The sequence below is a fragment of the Thalassophryne amazonica genome, chromosome 8, assembly GCF_902500255.1.
Source record: "Thalassophryne amazonica chromosome 8, fThaAma1.1, whole genome shotgun sequence".
In the NCBI taxonomy this organism is placed as follows: domain Eukaryota; kingdom Metazoa; phylum Chordata; class Actinopteri; order Batrachoidiformes; family Batrachoididae; genus Thalassophryne; species Thalassophryne amazonica.
The window spans coordinates 77,940,557-77,960,006 of NC_047110.1; the positions used below are offsets into that span (position 1 = coordinate 77,940,557).

The following is a 19,450-nucleotide window of genomic DNA, read 5'->3' on the forward strand; positions in this document are numbered from 1 at the left end:
TTACTCTTTTAATTCATTTATTAGTAATTGGAGCAGGCTGCGGCCTCAACTTTCCCTAAATTCTGGGGTCTTTTAGTGAAGTTTAGGGCTAGTGACCGGCGATCACCTTAGTATTTCTGTGTTTTTCTTGTTGTTTAATGCTGGCAAATTATAAAGTATTTTTTGTCTTTCTGATGCCTGATTCAGTTTTTTCTCTCTGTTTAAGGTGCAGCTCCATCCAGAGATGGGAGTTGTATTCGTGTTGGCGATCCTCCTGTCCTGTGCGCCAATAGCATTTCTTGTATATTCGTCTGTGAATTGTTCTGTAATTTATGTTTGTAGAATGGCCCAAGCAGAGGGTCACCCCTTTGAGTCTGGTCTGCTTGAGGTTTCTTCCTCAGAGGGAGTTTTTCCTTACCACTGTTGCTCTGGGGGTTGGTAAGGTTAGACTTTACCTGTGTGAAGCGCTTTGAGGCAACTGTGATTTGGCGCTATATAAATGAAAAATTGAAATTGAAAATTTTTCAATATGATTGGAGCATCTTTTAATTTTGACCTCTGTGTAATTCCTCAATTGACCCCTACCTGACCACTGATTGAAAAGTCAAGTGGCCAATCGTTTTTTTTTTTTTTTCAAAAGGAGTGTTTAAGGAGTATTTCTGCCAAATTTGATGCTTTTATCACCATTTGCATGATTGTTTCACTTATCTGCTGCACTGCTTTCACCAGTGATAAGCAATATGTATGATCCTCCATTTCACAAAAAAATTGTACTTTCCAACTGTTGAGCTTGTACTACAGCCAGTAGACCATATACAGGGGAGCCACCACTGATTACTCCTCTTTTATCAGTCTTCTGGATAGTCTACAAAGTGTGAAAGGTGGAGTAATTATGTCCCTTTGTGGGTACAGTTCAGCTAATCAGCAAACAGCTAATTAGCGAAACCAACATTTTTTGTCTGGGAATGTGGTTTTCGTTTAAATTTGAAAACCATTAACACACCAATTAGCTTAACTAATCTTAGTTTGGCTAACAAAGTCAGCATTTAAATAAATTTTAATGGTAAAAAAAAAATGTTTATAAACCCTAAAATCAAATGTTTCTTCCTGTTTCTGCTGCTAATCCAAAACAAATTCATTGCTTAAAAGCAACAAGCATCACCTCAAAGAGATGGAGCAGGAGGTTAAGGCAGAGTAAATACAATAGATTGAAAATTATTTTCTGTGTGTGTATTTACTTCTTAATATTTGTTCCTCATTTAATACTATGTATCCTGTGAATATACTATGCTGAATATAAATTGGTTAATTTGATTTGTTCATTTAATTATCTATATAAATCTTGCTGATCACCCGATAAAGGCATGCTAAACCTTTTTGGAAAGCTCCATTTATACAGTAAAACTCACACATAATAGAATCATATGGAACAGTGAAATTTCTCTGTTATTAAAACCAGTTTTATGCATAAAGTGGACAAAATCCGTGATATGTATGTAACGGATTAGTTAGTCAGGAGGCACCCACCAATCTACGAGGAATCCCCAGGACCAATTAGGCTTGCATATTTCCTTGATTAAACACCTGACCTGGAATCGGGACCAGCCTCATTTAATGGTAAATGGACTGCATTTATATAGCGCTTTCCATCTGCATCAGACGCTCAAAGTGCTTTACAATTACAACCGCGAGCAATAGGGGATTAAAGACCTTGCCCAAGGGCCCTTAGTGATTTTCCAGTCAGGCGGGGATTTGAACCGACTAGACCATCACCTCCCCCAATGACAGAGTCAAACTTTGTCTGGAAAAAATAAATGCCTGCCTTAAATAAGTGCCGGACATTATGTACATTAAAAAGATTACATTTGGTGGAGTCACTCTTTTTCTAAATCAGCTGCGGAGTGGCACCTTAAAATCCTAAAGCCTGATTTATGCTTCTCCACCTCTGTAACTCCATGGCCATGCAATGACGTTTCCCAGTCTGTCTTGTGAAGTTGGTCACATTTGTGGACTTTTCTGTCAAACGTATTTGATCCATGATTGAAATGTAATCGGTGGGTGCACTGCAAATTAAAATATGACAGGAGTGAAAACGTAAAAGTGACATCACAGCCTTTTGCAGTCTCTGTCATTTAGCAAGTGCCTGTCACAGGAAGGGTTCGCAGCCAAGCAGAGGGCTCTGATCTAAAGCAGTGTGGTTCGTCATACCCAGGGATGTGTGTGAAACTTAACACCATATTACAGTGAAGACAACAAGCAGCATTTTGGTAATTATCACCACCACTGAACACCGCCTCGTTACGTCCCGTGTCTAAGCACGGTTTAAAAAAATAAATAAATAAATGGCCGGAATTTTAATCACAGAAATACGGTACTGCTGAACTTCGTTTCATACCTCTGTTACTGGGCACGTCCAGACTGCTCTGTCCGGTATATACGAGGAGTTTTTAATGGAAATACACTGCAGTGGGGCAGGACGTTTTGCCTGATGTGAGCGAAAATCAGTTATACAAAATCTGGTATATACTGTGTTTATTATTTCAAAAACCATTGGGACTTTTGCTTTTGTCCGGTGAGTGCAAATATTCAGTTTATACCATGATGGTTTACTATATTCCGTTCTCCCATCAGAGCCCCAGGGGGTGGGCCGATGCACGAGCATGGAGGGAGCAGAAGAGGCAAACGCTAAATTGATATAATGGTGGTCATCAGATGATTCAATTGTTTAGAGTCATCAGTTAACTTTTCAGCTGGTTGATTTGCGGTTGAAGCTAACTTTTAGGTTAACTGTGCATCAACGCGGCGGCCTCCATGAGGGTGGCCCACTCCCACGTACATATTAAAAGGGTCATTCTAACCTTATGAAAACACACCAATTCTTTGTCGCAGGTAAATGATACACTAATGAACATATTGTTAATAATACAATATGTCATTTCTGCAAATGAACACCCTTAAATCCTACACACTGTAGCTTTAAGGTCTTTCCAACACTTTCACATGTTGCATGTAATAATCATAGTTTGACTTGGTGTCAAAGTTTGCAAATGGTGTTCTGTGAGAACATTTAAGGCAGTACAGGGATGTTCACATTCTGTAGCGCGACGCTGCACAGTGCTGAATGCGCTCTCGGCCATAGCGGCATCACTGAGGGACTGTGCCAGTGTTACTGATTGCACACGGACCAACCAGTCACGTTACTGACAGACTGCAGGTGGAATGATTTGTTTGCCAAGTTACGAATCAGATGAGGAAAACGCTGGCAGTGGCGTGCATTCCTGAAAGCAAAGGCACAGTTTGGCAGGAGCATTGCACTCGTTCCATTGGTTTTGCTGCAGGTTTTGACAGTTTCTATGATTTGAATGAAAAAGTTTTCTTCAAACATCAAGCAAAACACAAGCTCCTGAAGAAATATCAGGAGAACGATTCGTTCACAAATGCCGTCTTATTCCTCCTCTTCGGATTTACTTGAATGGAATCGTGGAGAAAGTTTGCTTCCACCAAATTGGCGGGCGGCACTCACTGCCTGTCCAAAGTGGCTCCTCTAGGGCTATTTAGCCCAGCCTGTGGTGGCTTCTCCATTGATGTAAGCAAAGCCCGGGAAATGCTGTGAATGCTCGTACTCAGAGTTCCTGCGTGGGTCCAGAGGAGAGTACATGTCGCCAGAGGTGGAATAGCGGGAAGAGTGCATAGGTGGGCTGGTGTAACAGCTGTTTGCTGGCGACACATCTGGCCATCGGGGGGCGACAGGTGAAGGGTGCAACCGAGGGGTACTGCCCATCAAACAAGGCTCCATCCGAGACATCTGGCTGTTGATTTGGTACTGTAGAAGAGAGAACAAGAAAAAAAAGGTTTAATGATAATACATGTAAGGAGCAGAAAATATATTCTTTGCAAAAATCATTAGTGTCAAAGAAAGAACAGTTTGTAGCAACAACAGCTTTTGCAGATTAAACCAGGTAGAAAGGCACTAATTACAGGGCTTTTCTAAAATGAAGTTAATATGCTAAATAACTAAGCACATTCATGGCAATGCTTAGGACACACGATGACTAAATCCAGACAAGTCCATAAGTATTTGGACAGAGAAGCTTTTTAAAATTTCTCTCACACACACACACACACACACACACACACACACACACACACACACACACACACACACACACACACACACACACACACACACACACACATCAAGGTGGTGCCATGCAAGGTGCCCACTACACACCGGGAGCAACTCTGGGATTAAGGCCCTTGCCCTGTCCAAGACGCATATCTAGTACTACTCGGTTCGACTCTGCTCAGTTTTTTTGCTTTTCCATTAGGGATAGTACCTGTACCTGGTGCTTTTTTTGGTATCTGCTCAGGAGAGGTTCCAAGCAAGCCGAGCAAACACTAAAATGTGGCATCAACAGGCAGCCGGCCACTGATTGGTCAGAGAGTGTCGTCACTGGAGGAGTCGCGAGCACGCCGTCTGACAAGAATCAAAGCCGCCGTTTTTAAATTGTCACAACAGCGTTACAGTAACCATGCTTTTCTTTCGTTTCATGCAAATTTTTTTTACTCACACAAAACCACACTATGGTCCGTGGATGAGCTGCGGACATTTCTGTGTTTTGTGGCAAAGGAGCGAATACTCTGACTCTTTAATAATTCCTCTTTAAAGTGCCTTTTACTGTGGGGCAGCTCATGATCCTCTGGCATGGACTGGACTGTTAATATCTCCCGGTTCGTGAAGTTATGTCCATGTAAAAGAAAAAAAATAATAATATAATCCTCCGCTGTTGTGGGACTTGACTTCTCTAAGTTATTGGTTGGCCAGCTGAAGCTACAGCTGTATAAAATCATTGTATTCATTTGTCTGAGCCTGAGAGCATTATGGGTGGTGCTGATTATTGTTATTATCATTATTTTATTTTTATTATTACACCCCCCCCTTTACACAGACTGTAAGCTTGCCAGGTGGTAACAACAGCAGCACTTAGAGAAGAACAATACTTATAATCAGTCAAATCTCACAACAACGGAGGATTATCATTTTATTTTTCTTCTCTTACATGGATGTAACTTCACTTCGTGAACCGGGAGATATTAACGGTCCAGTCACTCCAGACGATCGTGCGCTGCCCCACGGAAAACAGCACATTAACAAGGAACTAATAATAACTGCACACTGTGAAACGGCAGACGCGGGTCCTGGTCTTTAATCAGCAGACAGGTGAGTTACGATTGACATCTTTAAATGGCTTTGACAGAGGTTGATGAATAAATTTTGGACTTGCTGCTTCAATTAAAAAAAATTAAAATAAAATAATAATCAGTCCCAGCCATTATATTGTCAGGCTCAGGCACACACTGGCATGACAAATGGAGGATTAGATTCAGCAGGGTTTTATCACTTCATTACCAGATCACGCCCGAAAATAACTTCTACAACATGTTCTAATAGGTGGACAATGCGGGGTGTCCCCACCGCGCCAAATCCAAAACGGAGGTATCCATGAAACTGTCTAATGAGAAAGATCTCCCAGTTTTGGCCACTCATGGGTATCACCGGACATTCCAGCAACGCAGAGAAAAGCTTATTAAGTGATTACAGGACCACAACCGCTGGAGTGGGTCGGACCAGAAGGGCTGGAAATGGTTCGACCACAGGAACACCATTCACGGACACTGACCGGTGAGCAACGGGAGGCAGGATGACCGCTACTCAGCCATGGCTTTGTTGGAGGCGATGACAGAGGATGGAAAGTGTTTTATAGTCCATAGTCTGCTTGAAAGTACCATTTAACGTTACTTATCCCATTGGTGGGGAGCATACTTTAACAAACAAGGATATTTTGAGTGTAAACTTGTGTTAAAGTAACATCGTTGTCTTATGTGTGCAGGCAAAGTGAGCTAGCTGATTGCTAACCAGCGAGCTAGCTAACGCCATGCTCCGCTTGAAAGTATTAACTTCTGACACACAAAAAAACACACCTCAAGTCAGCATTTCAAACAATGAATACGTACATCCGACTAATTTAGTGTCATTACTGTGATTAGTATTTTTTTGGTTTTTACATGTTGCCATTTCATGTTATGCTTGTAATAAAATCGTGTGTTTTTGTTGAAGAATCCACTTCCACAAGCGTGGAGGATTCAGCCACCAGCTTCAACATCTGCATCAACGTCCACCACCACACAGCAATGTGTTATTACTGGTAAGAATACATGTCTCGCATCATGTAGCTTTATAAAAAAAAACAAAAAAACAAATATTGTGATAAATCCCACAAAGGTCCAGCAATTTGCTGGACTTAAACTTAAATCTGTGTATGATCATTCCCCAAAGTTTCAGTTATCTTGGTCATTTTGCATATAAGTCATGTTCTTTCAAAATTATGCTCCAAATGGTTATGATTCATTGGCAAAATACCAGGCAGAATGTTTTTTCCTTGGTTGACCAAGACATGTTGGGGAGGACGACTGTTCAGTCGTCCTCCCCAACAAACCTTCATGCAATTTGGTGCTATATAAATGAAATAAGTTTAACTGTATTGATAAGAAAATAAATAATTTCTCTGAAACTTGGCCCTGCAACAGACTGGCATCTTGCCCACGGTGTACCCCTCCTCTAGCCCTATGACTGCTGGGATAGGCTCCAGCCCCCCTGTGACCCTTAATTGGTGTAAGCTGGTGTCGCAAAACGAACGGTCCCCCCTAGAAAATGGATGGATTTCTCTCAAACTTGTCCATGTTCAGCAATCAGTGTTTCAGCATGATCATAAGTGTTGCCAGATACAGATGATGTTTTCCAGCTCAAACGCTTTTCAGATATAATATAAACAAATACTTTAATTGCCACAGTTGCTTTGTGTATCATAAAAGCTAGCAAAGCATCAAAAAATTCTATAGCAACAAATCAAATTAATTTGACTTGATACAGCTCCACAGCCCCCACTTTGGGAAACACTGTTTCTGCACATCACCTGTCAGCCATGTAGCACTGAATTTGACCCAACTCTTCTGTTGGCAAAATCAGTTTGGGTGTAATCACTTCACCACTGTGGTTAAAACAGAAATTTAAGAAACTGATGACGAGTTGGCATTTCTGGTCATCAGCTGATTAAGGGTGTGACTAATTTTTGGTGGTTATTTTTGTCGCCAGCAGTAAAAGACCACAAAATTAAATAGCACAGACCAAATCTGCCCGATGATAAAAAAAGGACAAATGCAGATCCAACAAGTTTTCTATTCGTCTGAGACACTCAGCCAGACAAAGCAGAAGCTTTGTGCCAGATTTAAGTTCAGACTGGGAAATAAGTGGAAGTGGAATCAGGATCTTTTTCACACTAAATATAAACACACAACAGTTGATTCCTTCATGAGGGATCACGGCACGGAAAAAGACAGTCAGTGCAGGGTCAGAGAGCAGAACAGGCGACTCAGCTGCCTCTTGTTCACAAGCAGAAAAGAGGCCATTGAATAATATTTTAATAAACGCTCCCTTTCCCCACGCTGTAGTGACTGGCTCAGACAGATGAAGAGACTATTGAGAGCTGGAGGGCAGAGAAAGAGAGCAGGGCCCCTCTTGGCCGCGGTCGAGCCACTTTTCACTTGCCGCTTCCGCTGTGTGGAGAGGGAGATTCGGGGAATTGGAAACACTGTGGTGCTGAGGCCGAGCTGATCTCCTCCCCCAAGAAGCAGGGTAGGCCAGAGAGCCCTTGACAGGAAATTACCATCACAAGAGTAAACTTGCACCGCTTGCTTCAACATCAGCATCTCCTCAACTGATGATGTCACTCTTCTTTCTTCAAACTTTTTGTGTGCGTGTGTGTGAATTTCAATTTTTTTTTGGCTACAGCATCTAGATTTGACTTGTACACAGCATGACTTCTGCTTGTTGAGAGGAAAAAAAAAAATCTAAAGGGAGAGGTTTCCATTTCTACACTTGCATACAGTGATGGTACATGCAAGACTAATGATTTGGGCCATGCGTGACTGTCCATGTGAGGAGCAAAAAAAACAAAAAAAAACAACTAAGTTTGAATCTGATTTGACTGAATGTGGTGGATTCATTAAGGGTCATCCAGAGACAAAGTGGCTTGATTTTGAGAAAAATCACTTAAAAGTCAAGGACACAGGTGGAAGTCAAAGTGTTGGCTCAACTGCTATGTATATGGCCATCTCAAGGAAGTGGTTAAAGATACACTGATCTTCCAAATCAGAACTTTCCAGTTCAAGACCATCCATGCCCCATTCTCAATGTACATTTGAAACTGCATCAGGAAAGGCATCAGACATAAAACGTGCCAATTCAACACGCAGATCCATATCACATGTCCTATGGCAACTCTCAGCAAGAAGGGAGAATCCAAAAGAAACTACTTATTTACTATGAAGTCAAATATCAGTTTGCAACTGGTCACTTGACTTCTGACTTTAGGTGACCTTGAAGGGTCAAAACTCAATTGTTTTAACTCAAAGGGTCCAATATGAATATTATATTGGAAGCTGACACTTCTTCCTCATCAACAAGTACAAACAATTGTCCACCTGGAGGAAAGTGAATTATCCACCTGTTAGTTTGGAACAACACGTGTAAAGACCAGTTGGTTTGGATCTTAACTGGTGTAGTAATTCATTGCCCAAACTTTTCTTTATAAAATTCTGCCTGTCATTGGTTTGCAGACTCCAACTGTTAGTGCAAATGTGTATGTATAGCTGACTGCTGTCTCATTTACCCATGAGATTCTACACCATGGTCAGGAATGGTGCAGTTTTTTTAAATCTAATTTTTCTTCAACTTGTTTGGCTGGTCTTACAGCTTTTATTTTAAAGTGATTTATGTAAAAAATAAATAAATAAAAATACCGCATTATCAATTACGGCCACAAGATGGCACTGTCTACATGGGTGATGTCTGAAAGCCATTCTGTAATTCGTGAATAAGGCATTAAAAATGTACTCCCAGATCCACACTCCGGAGGAGGTGGTGGTGGTAGGTCATCATTGTAAATGAGAAAGTGTTCTCAATTGACTTACCTGGTAAAACATTGAATAAATAAAATAAAAAATAAATAAATAGTGCACGAGTAAGCTGGAGCCAACAGCCATAAAACAAGAAGAATGTGTGAATGAGGACGACGGGTTAGGTCTTAGGAGTGAAATTAATAAATCATGCTCTCAAACAGACTATGAGGGAATAACCTTCACACTACTCAACATTCCACTAGTTTTCATTTTGTGGAACAGCCAGAACAGCCACGAGGAGGATGGCTAGGCTAAGGTGAGGCTAAATATAATGTTTTAAAATGTATAATCAGTTTTCAAAAATTAATTACATTTAGTAAATGGTAAATGGACTGCATTTATATAGCGCTTTTCCATCTGCATCAGACGCTCAAAGCACTTTACAATTATGCCTCACATTCACCCCGATGTCAGGGTGCTGCCATACAAGGCACTCACTACACACCGGGAGCAATAAGGGATTAAAGACCTTGCCCAAGGGCCCTTAGTGATTTTCCAGTCAGGCGGGGTTTTGAACCGAGGATCTTCTGGTCTCAAGCCCAACACCTTAACCACTAGACCATCACCTCCCCCCTTTAGTGAGATAAATGTGCACACATTTAGCTCATTCTTGCTATTTTTGTCTGTTTAGTGGTGAAAAGAAGCAGTTTACTATCAAGTTATTTTTAATGCAGGGTTTGCTATACCTGTTAGCAAAGAAGTGGATGTTTTCCCTCCTACTACCAAACATTAAAATGCCAAATAAAGGATGTAATTTTCAAAAACAGTTCACAGAAGTAGAGTTTTAGATCATTTTGGATGCCATTTTGAATTTAAAACCTGTCAATGCAATTGTCTATGCATAAAAAAAAGCATTATGGTGGCCATTGTAGACATTATTTTTGAATATCTGGCTTGAGCAAAATAAATTTTCTTTTTGGTTGGGGGGTAATAAAGCAGGTGGTCCTAATTCCTCAACTACAAGGCCAAAAATAATGATGATAAAAACAATCTGGTAACTGAACACTGTTTACAATTACTGCATGCATATAGCCCTCTTTGTTATAACACTACAACATCATTAATATCATCCAATTCACATACAGCACCAATTCAGAACATAAGCCGCACCCAGGCACTACATATAACCTTACCCACCCCCTGAACAAGGACATTGAACTGTCACACATCCAAAGACAGAAATGCTGCAGCTAATCAAGCATACTGAGAGTCCAGTAGTTGCAATGAGTAATGGCTCAGACATCCAAATGGTGAAGAGCAGTCTCAGTGAAGTGAATACAGTTGGCAAGCTGGTGCTCAATGCCAGATCAGTCACTGAAGGAACATTCTCCAGAATTCACCCATATGATACTTCCAGAAATGCACATACTACTTTTCACTGCAGCAAATCTAGATTATTATCATTCTCCACAAATGTTGTTGACTGACAGTGTTCAAGTGCTAATAAATGCCATATTCAATTCTATTATTTCCTTTATAAAGCCCAAAACCACAAGGTGTCCAAAGACTTTCACAAGAGAGGAAAACAAAGTGGCATGGATATTTGGTTTCAGTGGCATCTCTTAGAGACATTATATCTATATTCTGTTCCAAAATGAAATCACTTAACATGATTTAGTAGATTGTGATCTGATGATGATAAAAGGTAATTAAAAGTTTCACTCCTGTGACACTTCAGATGACTGCTGCCTTTGTGGGAAGCAGCTTTAACTTTGACACAGATTAAATTCCTGCTGCTGTTGGGGTGACCTCTACTGGTCTGTGCTGAACAGTTCTCAGGTGCTCTGTCCAAAATTAAAACAGATGTGTTAAAAACAAAAGGTGCAGCAAGGGAGTTATTACATGCCCAAAAAAGTCAGAGGGACAGTGGCTGCCTGTGACGTGTTCAGCAATGTGCGATTATTGAAGCTTCTCATGCAGGACCTCAGTGCACCTCCATGTTTAAGGCAAATTGATTTATGAAGGTGAAGATGGCCTCTGGCATATAAATGAGTTTGACTTGAGAAGGCATTAATAGTGTCAACCAAAGGTATTCCTTCTGAGTTAGCAGTAGCTCTTTAACACGGATATGAAGCACACTTTCTGTGAATGTAACCCTGTTCATAAGAAGGCTAAAGTCATGTCATTCAAGCCAGCGGGGTTAATAATGGTGAGTAAATAAAATGTTGTGCAACATGAAACTCAGCTTTTAGTCAGTGGAGCAGTTTGACAAACAGGTCTTTGGTCATCACATTGGCACAATACAGAAATGCCCTGGAACATGATTGCAATCATCTGGAGCTCACATCAGCCCCCCCATGTCAGACATCCACTCCCACCTCCAGAGGCCTTTTCCAGTTGCTAGACTCCTCAATGCTGAGGCTGCTGCACGCTGCATAATGCTGAGGAAAGCCTAAGCACCCAAGCATTCCCCAGAGACCTGGTACCACAGACAAACAGTTATCACCTTAGGTACAACAGGACAGCTGCATTATACTGTAAACCTGCCACACCAGTTATGCCTCAGTAAGACTGTTCCTATATCTGTACACACAACTCTTTAATTCAAATAAAAGCTTTTCTTTTTTAAATTACTATCACAGAGCTTCCTGTCTTAAAGTATGGTTGGAAGACTTTGATGCTAATCTGTGACCTAAGGCGACAGCTGGATGTCTTTGGTGCCAGGTCTCTTCAGAGGATCCTTGGGTACTGCTGGAATGACTGTGTCAAACAAGCAGTTAATTCAAGAGACTCAGATGAGGAGCATCCCATGCATGTCAGGGAGCATCAGAGATGATATTCTGTCACATGGCAGAAAAAGACCAAAGAGATGCCTACATTTCACCTGGCTGCAGCAAATGGATAGTTATGTTGTAGAGGTGGGGGTGGACCAGATATCAGCCTGGGTGGTTGCCATCTGGGACCCAAAGCAGGTCTTGTGGTGCAGTGAATGTGGCAACACCAGAGCATCACAGTGCATTTGAGTTGAAAGGAAATACAGTAATGACTATGATGTCACAATGCAGACTGATACCGCTAATTTGAGGACAAGTTAAATCAAGTTAACCATGTAGTGTGGGTCAAATACAGCACCGTCCAGGTTGGAATTTTTATGTGAACAAATGGAATTGGACAACTGGCTACTGTGATGTTTCACAACCAGGTGTGTGACTAAGTTATCACATGAAACTTACTGAAACACATGCATTTGCAAAGTTAAATTTAACAAATCTTATTTCCTGCTTTTACTTATAAGATATGCAGTAGGTGACTGTTGTACCTTAGCGAATGCAGGAGTTTTGCAGGGTTTTTGTCTGTTTTTTAAGACACATTTCAGTAGCTGTGATCATCTGCAACTGAAGGATGTGCAAGAAGAACATATTTTGCTGCTTAAATTATAAAAGATAAAACTACACAGAATTTCTCAAAGATACAACTGAAATTAGATGAAAATCCATTTGCTGCCTAGCTGTCGGTGACTGACCTGTGCAGATGAGCGGTGGTAGGAGGAGTAGTGGAGAGGTGCCGGGATAGTCGTCTCATGAGCCAGACTTGGATATTGGCTCTGGATAGAATGAGGATGCTGGTTGGCGTAGCTGCCATAGTTGTAGCTACCAGTATACCTAGAATGTAGTCAGGAGGTAAAAAATAACTCAGAATTCACATTAAGCTGAGTATATTGTCTTTAAGATGTGACTTACCCATGCTCCTCTCGGTGGGTGTAGACCGGCATCCGATAGGCAGAGGATGGAGGAGGGACCGGAGCGCTGCTTCGCATACAGGACAGCTGCTGTCCAGCGTCTGGAGCGGCACCGCCCGCTGTTGTCACTGTGTATGTAAGGGACCAGGTATATGACTGAACAGCGCCTGGTAGACACAAACAAATGTAATAGCGCAGGGAAAGCTATGTGCCCGGAAACCTGTCACACTCACAAGTGCACTGGTTGTGTCCGATAGTGACGCCCGTCTCACCTGTGGTGGCGGTGACGCCACTGTACTCCGGCGACACAGCTGCTGTGGGGGAACTGACTGAAGACACGCCCACTGACTGGACTGACCGTGCGGGGGAGAACGATCCTGGAGATGGCGATGTGGGTGTGGGTTCTGTCAATGTAAATTCCTCGTCTCTGTCTGCTGCGGGTATCAAAGAGGGAGCAGAATGTCAGGCATAGCTGCACCAGACTGTCCATTACACTTCCATCTGCATGTCAAAGCACATTCCCCATATCAGACCTGCACAGAAACACTATTGTTGAAATCTCCAAGTATTTACTGCATGTTGCTCTTTTCCTTACAGGACAGCACCAGGTACCGGAAACTGATATGGAAATGGCAAAATACTAATATTAAATTAAAAAGTCAATATGCAGTCTTGAGAGTGTCCCACTGCCCCATTGATTCAGCAAGCAGCTCAATTTGAAGTGCGCAACTTGGATTCCCAAAACAACAGTCTGCAGATCGGTGCCAGGTCAATATCAAAACCCAGCAGGAAGGCGTGAGTGTGTAAGTAATGCACTTCCTTGGCTAATAGCATCTATTTTTCATTACAAATAAATACTAAGAAAAGAATATTAAGATTCAAGATTCATTTATTAATGACCACACAACAAATTGGTGGAATTATGCATGTTTGGCACGATGCAGGCAGCCCAACAAAAATCAGCACAAAATCAGAAGGCTTGTGACCAGAGGATACCTGGTTCAATGCACAGATCAAACAGAAACAAGGTGCCTTTGAGCAAAGGCCTTTGTCTTTACATTGGTCCCAGAGTGCAGGTGGGCACCTTGCATTGCAGCACCGTGACAATATGAGATGTAAGTGCATCAAATGGAAAAGTGCTATAAAAATACAATCAATTTACATTTGCCAGTAAGCCAATTTCAGATTGACTAGGGATGGTGGCGGCAAAACTCGAGTGTCACTCAGAAGGCATACTTCTGCCAAAAATCAACTGTCCCCAAAGGGTGAAGAGCATTAACCCCACGTGTACAACCACACATGAGGTCTTAAAATGTTCATTACATCATTAGATAGACAAAAATGTTCTATTTAGCAACACTGATGTAAATGTGGGGGTGGGGTGGGTCCTGGATCTGCAAAAATATGAACAGAATTTTCTGCAGCACATGCACCACCACTCCAAGCTTAACCAGGATGGGTCAACATGTGATTGGGGGGGTAACATGTGCTTCATGCATATTCATATTTCAGAATAAAATGGCATATAAGTTGATCACACTGATCTCTCACCTGACTTACAGGTGCTATAAATATTTTAATACCTCCATTTGTCATCATCTTTGTATTAATCTCTTTTTTTATCCAGAAGGACACAGAGTCTTTGCAGGGGCTGCACTCTGAGGCAGGTCCTGATCTTCAGGAAACAGATCCATCTATCCTGTCTTTGGTCTCAGTACATAGTTTACCCTGGTACACTGTCAAACCCAATGACACTGCTCCCAATCTTAAACCTGCAGCAAAGTGTCACACAGAGCAACACAACTATCATCACTAGTTTCCACCTGACACAGATGTCAGATTTACACCCTGCAGCTGCGTCCAATAGTTCACAATTCCCTTTGTGTTTGTGTTGGTGTGTCGTTTTAAATATGAGATGTGGTCAAGTGCAAAGTTGGTGCACTGATATTAATACAATAACATGCTTTTGGAGGGCGGTATGCCTTTTCAGAGGGCCGACGTCCATACCCAGTCGCCCAAAATGACTGATATTCGCCCGAGTTAGACGAGGGCGAATATCGGTCGCCCTCCTCTCCCTACCTGTCCGCAGGTAGGGACAGGTAGCGTAAATGTAAATCTATGCTACCGCCCCAACAACGCCTCAGTGATAATAATGTCCATTACCAGAAAGCATTTGTGCCTCAGATGACCAAAAACCTGATCTGAAGTCCAGCACTGTGTCTTCATTTACATAAGGAGCACAACACTCAGATACTCCTTACATAAGTAGGTTTGCTCACTTGCATGCACACAAACTTGTAAAATGACATCCAAAAATAAGTCACATCAGGCATATGCATAATGATGTGGAAGGACTGAGTGGCAGCATGTGTGTGCAGGTGCCTGTTTGACATGATGCTTGCAGGGAGTTTCAGGCTAAATAGCATGGTGTGAGTGGGTCTGGTACTGCTCCGGTATGTGAAAATATCCTGCTCCATGCTTAGTCCCAATCACATACCCTGCTGGAGACTATGACATGAATATAATAACAAATATGAATAAGAAGGAAAATGGGGACTGCCACCCGGACACACATTGAATCGCCACATACATATATGTGTGTGTGTGTGTGTGTGTGTGTGTGTGTGTGTACAGAAAATGTGGACAGTCAGCGAAATAAGATTTTGATCACAATATGCAATTAATCCATTTTGAATAGCCTGCCTGAAGCATAACTGTATTAACTTACCAGAAATACTTCAGCATCTTTTACCGCAGCACCGCGCACCTGTTGCACTTTGGTTTAAAGGGCAGGACACTGACATGCCCACGCCTGATGAACATAGTAAATAAAACTTCCTTGTATCCAGCACCCAGCTTTTCACTGGTATTTCCCTCCACTTAAACAGGAATGTGTTGTCAGAGGTGTTTGCCTGCTTGGATGGCTGCCATTCAGGACCCAAGTCTGTTCCATAGTGTGGTAGATGCGGCACCATTACATGCTCCCAGATGAGAGACTTGACCTGTCAGACATGTCCCAAATGGATCTGCACCCTCTGTTCAACTAATTTTGTTGTCCGCCCTCAGTACAGTGCTTACTCTGTGATTTTGTGACTAAAATAAAAACAAAGTGCTCTCCAGATGGAGATCACAACATAAGATTCAGCTGCAGTGTTGTTACTGGTTAGTAATAGGACCTATGTGCACTGGTCTCACCTGTGCTGCCCTCCCCCTTCATGGCTCTCATCAGGTCATTGGCCCGCTCCTGGCAGTGCAGAGACTCCAGCAGGTAAAGCACATAATCGTCAAACATGAGATGAATTAGATGGAAGGAACCTGCACACAGACAAAGGACGAGTTTTGCACGACAGAAAGTGGAGCAGAGCTATGGTAAAAGATTACATCGTTAAAGAAGCAGCTCTAGCAGGGTAACAGTGAAGCTCTTGCTTGTGTGGGGAACAAAATCACAATCTATGATTTTGGCTACGTGTTAAATAATTTTGACCAACAAGATTGAAGCATTTCTGAAAGCATCTGAGCGCTGATGTCATATCCTCCAAAATAACAGGAGGCCAGCTGCTTTTAAACGGAAGGAAGCGCGGTTGTTTCCACTGCCAAAAATATGTCGACTGACCCCCCCTGAGCTGAACAGAAGATGAGAGTGCGGAACGGGAAGGAATGTCACAATTGTGTCATTGTGCTTTTCAGGGCTGCTGCTATACGCATAATAAACACTTGTGGCTATTCAGAGAGTGGGGTGTATTGCGGACGAGTCATAAAATGGAAAAGATGGGCAAACACATTGGGACAGGGGAGGGGTGGCTTTTGTTAATTAGCTGTTTGTGCACAGAGACCTGCTTTACCAAAACACAGCGAGCAGCTGTGTCGTCAGTATTCACAGGCATTAGCAAAGGGCAGAAGTCCGTGAAGTACGCATTTTATTCTCTTTGATTTATGCTAGAACTTTGGTATTACACTGTGAGGTATTAAAGCAATGGTTCAGTCATTGTACAGTACCGAACGATATTGTGTATGTACATAATTTGTTACATGAATAAATCATGGCTGCGGCACAGCAGAGAAACAGCAACTCACCAAAGCTGGGTGCGCTGTGCAAGGTCATATCCCGGATGACTCTGGTACCAAAACAAGACCACATCAGCAGGAACTGTTGGGCCACCTTCTTCAGGCACCCGGGCCTCTTCCCTGCCACCTAAAGAGGACATTTCCATGAGAAAGGAGGGGGAAGGGTTGTGATGCCGGGGTAGAATTAACCCCGAGGACGGTATTGGGCTTAACCCTCAGGAACGAAAAACATGTCAACAAGTCAACTATTTAATTTGCCCCTGCAGACACGCCTTCCTATTGAACTATTGTCTGTGGAGTCCAAGACGTTGCCCGGACAACCAAATTTTACAAGCCTATATCTGGCTCAAGATGGAAGCTAATGGGAAGCTTGAAGACATCATCAACTAGGAAGAACTACACTGCATGTGTCATGGTATTAGAAATACAACAAAACAAGTTGAAAAATTATCAGAAAAACTCTAAGAAATCAGTGAAAGAAGTGCTTAGTGCCTGACCTTGATGACACAGCGGTCCACCATCGAGTCCAGCCACTCAATATAAGCTTCGATTGGAGACTGTTCCTCTAACAGACGGTCAAACTCCTGATATACTGCGACAGAAAGGAGAAAGTCAGGTTACATCTATTTCGAGGTCGGGCAAACTTCATCGTTATATAACAGCTTCTACGTGTCTGTGACCTCTGACCCCATCAGGTCCAATTCTGAGGAGCAACACTGGACTGAATTGGAGATGCTCCGTGGGGAGTTTCAGAACAGAGTGAACTTGTTTAACCTTTTGGTCTGTCATTAATGCTCGACTTTCCTGGTCGTGGGAATGATTATCTGCCTGCAGCTGGTTTAAGTACAGCTGAAGTGTAATTCTGCCTTTTGTTTTGAAATACAGGCCTTTAGACAAGTGAGGGTGTTTGAGTGGAATCATATTAAATAGACAATATAGGCTTGCGATCACGCACGGACCATTTCAACCTACAGTGGATAATAAGCTGCCTGTGCTCCTCTTGTGAGTCCTCCATAGTGTAAAGTGTCTGCTTGGTGATGCTGTTCAGGTCCACGTTCCTCCAGTCCTCCAGCATCTGAAAGGTGATGTCAGCGCTGTTTATCACTGTGCGAGACGCCTGGGGACAGATAAATCAGCAGCAGCGATATTACTCACACAGACGTATCCCTTATCAGCCATGTTTGATCATATGGATTTTATTAATAAATAAATTCACAGTATGACAGGCACCTGACATAGATGGTTTAATGAGGTTTGCCGCTTTAGAATCTGAGAAAATCTCCTGGACACTGCAAATCAAAAGTAAAAGATATCACAAGTGTTATTTAAATAAAAACAATTTTTTACACCCATATTTTTAAAATACAAAACATCATGAAGGTCATTTTTTTCCTGCTCTCTCTTCTTATCAAAAAAAGGTAACCACTTACGTTCAAATTTGATATTCCTCAGGTTTTCAGGAAGGTCGTGAAGTGCTATTTTGAGCCACTCATCAAGCTGTTTGGCAAATTTTCGAATAACCTGAGTCAAACTGACAATATAAGAAAACAATTATATATACACACACACACACACACACACACCTCTTACTTTCAATATATTTTCCTAACTCATCACAAAGTTCACAGTTTGGCTTTTTACAGTTTGACCTGGTTATAGCTGTAATGCTGACGTCACATCCTGGGCCAAACATACCGACACTCCTGATTTTCAACAGTAAAATTCCCAATATCTCCAGAAATATACGCTAATTAACCCATTTTTACATAAACAGAATATTTAATAAAAATGCAACAGTTGCTTAGGTACTTGTGAAACAACACAAACACAAATTACACCCCAGACACAATTATTGGCAGCCTTCACTAATGTTTGGTGGGACAACCTTTCACAACAATGATAGGCTCCAAATGTTTTTGTAGACATCCAGACACCTATTAAGTAAGACGTTCTATGCAGGCTAAAGCAGATGAGAGTCTATGACTCCCCTGGAAGGGACGCTAGTCAGTCACAGGTTACTTCCCCAGCCAAGGATGGTACCCATTCACAGGTGGGTGGACAGAGACAATGCAGATTAAAGGGCCTTAAGTGTCTTGTCCAAGGACACAGACAGGTAACATGAGCAGGATTAAAATCCTCAACAATTCTTTGCTGTTGGACGTGTGTTTTGGTTCATGTCCTGCTGAAAGACAAGACCTTTACCTCAAACCCACTGTTCTGGCTCCAGGTAACATATGTTATAAAATGCACAAGTAACTTTCTGTTCTCTGGTGAAAGCAAACTGACGCTCCATTTTAAAAAAAAGCTAAGAAACAATGCAAATAATGTATTTACAGAGTATCATGGCTGTCAGTTAAGTATGATCCCCTAAAATAATCTCCACTACCATTTTCATTTTAATATTAATTGTGGAGTTGGCGCACACAGAGCACAATTTATCCCACTGAGCCCAAAAAAGAACTGAAAAGGGAAATATGCCGCACAGAAAGTGTGCACATGCCCGTGCATTGCAATGAGGTGCACACAAATGTTTTATCTGTTACTTTGCTGGCATAACAATAGTCCAAAAACTTACATAGCACACACACAGAGAAGCAGGGGGGCTGGGGGAACCTGTGATATCATCACTTGGATTCATAATTTTCATCAGCCAACCATGAGATGACAACAGAGATCAACATTTGAAGAAGGTAACATATAGTTTGAGTA

General features: G+C 42.0%; 1 protein-coding gene across 2 annotated transcripts in view; it reads right to left on the bottom strand.

Moving 5' to 3' along the window:
- Positions 1–3,441: 3,441 nt before the first annotated feature.
- The window catches only part of rfx4 (regulatory factor X, 4), a 34,251-nt gene continuing 18,242 nt past the window's right edge, over positions 3,442–19,450 (bottom strand). The window contains exons 9-18 of one of the 2 annotated variants that reach the window (XM_034176776.1): positions 18,172–18,272; positions 17,972–18,030; positions 17,714–17,858; positions 17,239–17,333; positions 16,751–16,868; positions 15,872–15,991; positions 12,949–13,110; positions 12,678–12,804; positions 12,461–12,599; positions 3,442–3,802 (exon numbers count right to left, since the gene is read on the bottom strand). In XM_034176776.1, the coding sequence (XP_034032667.1) occupies positions 3,530–3,802; positions 12,461–12,599; positions 12,678–12,804; positions 12,949–13,110; positions 15,872–15,991; positions 16,751–16,868; positions 17,239–17,333; positions 17,714–17,858; positions 17,972–18,030; positions 18,172–18,272 (1,339 nt within the window). In that variant the 3' untranslated portion in view covers positions 3,442–3,529. Of the gene's footprint in view, positions 3,803–12,460; positions 12,600–12,677; positions 12,844–12,948; positions 13,111–15,871; positions 15,992–16,750; positions 16,869–17,238; positions 17,334–17,713; positions 17,859–17,971; positions 18,031–18,171; positions 18,273–19,450 lie in introns of both variants that reach the window. The other variant, XM_034176775.1, reaches the window with a different exon arrangement.